The 3,445-nt window shown below is 30.4% G+C and overlaps 1 protein-coding gene across 1 annotated transcript in view; it reads left to right on the forward strand.

Annotated features, from left to right (window-relative positions):
• The first annotated feature begins 298 nt into the window (after positions 1-298).
• Positions 299-3,445, forward strand: part of LOC106320600 (galactose oxidase-like) — a 5,664-nt gene continuing 2,517 nt past the window's right edge. The window contains 4 exon segments of the mRNA XM_013758980.1: positions 299-313; positions 422-586; positions 1,250-1,407; positions 1,409-1,486. Of these exon segments, the coding sequence (XP_013614434.1) occupies positions 299-313; positions 422-586; positions 1,250-1,407; positions 1,409-1,486 (416 nt within the window).

Genomic DNA, 3,445 nt, shown 5'->3' on the forward strand with positions numbered 1-3,445 from the left:
TAGAACTAAAACACGTACCAGGAACTGAGAAGCGAGCTGATATCTTAACTAAGGCACTTGGGAGAATAGGATACAAGGAAATGAGAAGTCTAATTGGGGTTGAAGATCCGTTGAATAAGGAGTTCAAGCTTAAGGAGGAGATTGTGGAGTACTCTTGAAGTTAGCTTGAGAAGCAAGCAACCTAATCCTACCGATTTATGATAAATTAAAGAATTAGGAAATTATCTTTATGTTATACCTAATGAATTTAGAAAATTTGTGTTGCTATATAAGGATATGCTAAGTTGTCGCATAACTTATGAGTTTTGTGATTGTAAGACTGAGAGCTTAAGGTTTTGAGTGATTTTCCTTAAGAGATTAATAAGAGAGTAATTTTTATTATTGTGTTCTTGCAATCATTTTTGAGAAACTTGGTTACTAGATCCCCGACGGTAAACAAATCGTTATCGAAGGTCAAAGGCAGTTCAACTACGAGTTCTTCCCCAAAATGACATCTCCTGACGTTATCGAGATGCCGTTTTTGGCCGACACTTATGTTAAAGAAGACAATAATAATCCCTACAGTTATGTTTTCCTTAACACCGATGCGAATCAAGGCTGGCCCAGAGGGGAGGCCACCCAAGCCACCGATTAGGACATCCAAAATGAAGTAGACATGTTTCTAAAAAAAAATTTATTAGTATTTATAAATATGCAGAGTTTTTAGATAAAAATTAATTATTGAAAATTATTAGCCAGTGAACAAATCCAATACTCTCTGAGACCAATGCAACTAATGCTTTTAATTAGTTTAGTTATTTCTCTTATCCGTGTAACATATTTATTAATAAAAATTATATAAGCAACACTAATGTTTTTACGAATATTATTATTATTATTATTAGTATTATTATTATTATCAAATAAATGTAAATTATGTTTACATATAAACTTTAATAAAGTCATAGAAAAATATAAGTACAACTAATAAAAATATAAGTAAAAATTAGAAAAATTTAAGTAAAATATTATTTTTTAAATGTGAAATTTTGTATTAACAATTGATTTTAGTAAATTATTATTGATTTTGGTCAAAATATTGGTGATAATATAATTAACTGTATAACATTATTTTTAATAAGTATTAATTCAGTTGAATTAGTTAAAAAATTAATGCGATATTTTATATTATAGATATTTATGTACGATTATTAGGAAAGAATGTAAAATATGTTATTAAAAGTTTGCTTAGAGTATCTAAACATGTTAGACCGGCACTGATGGGAATCTATTTACATTCGCTAACAACCGAGCGATATTATTCAACTACGGTAATAACACGGTCGTGAAAACTTATCCTATGAATCCCAGCGGTAACCCCACGAGCTATCATAGTACTGGCTCAGCCGTGTTACCGCCGCTAAAGAATTGAAGCAGACAAGATCGACGCGGTAGTTCTGGTGTGTGGAGGTGCACCGAAAGGATCGTTTGTCCTCGCTTTAAAAAGAAAATCTATATTATCTATATTATTAAAACTTAAATACATTTTGATAGCAAAACTAAATTATTATTTTTGCTTCAGCCTTTAAATATTTCGGGCCAGGCCTGGCAACATGGATAACAATATTAAATGAGAATTGTTTGGAAATTTGGATAGCAGTATAAAAAAGAAGTAGAGTTTCATTTTAATAATTTCATTAATTTAGTTACATTAATTGTCTTTCCATATTTCACTCAGTTTAACAATTTCATTAATTATATTACTTTAAAAAATACATCATATTAATTATATTACCATGATAATAATAGTGCAAATTTTTATTTATTAGTTAATCAACATTAAATTTGTGCCAATTATAAAATCAAAAATATAAAATAACCGTGTTTTGCTATGGTTATACGTTCGGTTTAGTTTGTTTTACTAAAAAAATTTATTTATTTTAGTTTCAATCTGTGGAAAATTACGTAGCCGAAAACATAATCCAAAGACATGTTTTTGTTAATAAATAATAATTTAAATAAAAATAATAAAAATGTTTTCACTACAAGAAAACATGCCTATAACGAGGAAAAATTACGAGGAAATATATTCCTCGTAAATTTACGAGAAAATTATTACGATTTTACGACAAAACTGAATTTCGTCGTAAAGTCTTAGTAAAGTTACAAGTAAAATGTTTCGTGGTAATTTACATGTAAATTTATGTCGATTTTACGAGGAAAGAGAAAATTCGTTGTAAAGTCCTTGTAACTTTACAAGGCTTTTACGACGAAACATGTTACCATTAATTTTTGTGAAAACGTGTTTTAAGCATGCTTTACCAAACTGATACCCTCGGTTTAGAGATTTTGGAATAACTTGATTAGATGCTATCAAAGTTACATCTCGTGAACGAATAGTTGCTAGAGAAAAATCACCTTTGCAAGAAGAAGTGGGTATCACTGAAGTGGAAGTATCTGAACAACAAACTGATGACATCCTTCTAATTGATCTGGATAACCATCAATATGAAGATCTTTTCGACGATATGACGGATGAAGAAGGTGAAGAAGAGTTCGATGCAAGCGATGATGATCATTGTACTGATATTGATGAAAACTCGAATGATTCAGAATGATGTAATATATGTTTTAAATATTTTTAAAAAATATATAAATCAGTTTAAGACTTAATGCAAGTGTATATTGTTTGGTTATAATAATTATTTGTTGGCTTTTAAGGATTTAATTGGAGTTTAGGGTTTAAGAGAAAATAGGATAAATGGGAGAATGGGGGAATGTGGTGAAAGGGATATGATGTTATAGATAAGAGACTTTGGGGTTTAGGGATTTGATTTTCAGGGATTCAGATATAGTCGTAGTAAATTCATCGTAATGGAAAACACGGGCCAGGTATGTTCCTTGTAATACACGTGTCCTTGTAAATTCGTTGTAATCATTTCCTTGTAAATTCGTTGTAAAGATTTCTTTGTAAATTCGTTGTAACTCTAAGAACGCGGGCCTGGTAGATTCGTCGCAAACATGTGTCCTTGTAAATTCGTTGTAATGCTTTCTTTGTAAATTCGTTGTAATGCTTTCCTTGTGAATTCGTTGTAACTTTACAAGGATATTTTTGACGAAACATGTTACCCTTATTTTTGGTGAAAACGTGTTTAAGCTGTTTTACCAAACTGATTTTGTTGTAAGCATTTTCAAGCCAAGCAAGTTAACTTCATTTCATACCCTCGGTTTAGAGATTACGGAATAATTTGATTATTTGCTATCAAGTGGTTGTTTGATTATAGTACTTATAACTTGCGTTTTAAGGATTCAATTGGAGTTTAGGGTTTAAGAAAAAATAGGATAAAGGGGATGATGTGGTAAAAGGGTATGGTGTAAATAGATAAGTGATTTTGGGGTTTAGGGATTTGATTTTCGGGGTTTCAGATATAGTCCTAGTAAATTCGTCGTAATAGAAAACACACGG

This window comes from Brassica oleracea, unplaced genomic scaffold (assembly GCF_000695525.1).
Source record: "Brassica oleracea var. oleracea cultivar TO1000 unplaced genomic scaffold, BOL UnpScaffold00974, whole genome shotgun sequence".
Taxonomy (NCBI): Eukaryota; Viridiplantae; Streptophyta; class Magnoliopsida; order Brassicales; family Brassicaceae; genus Brassica; species Brassica oleracea.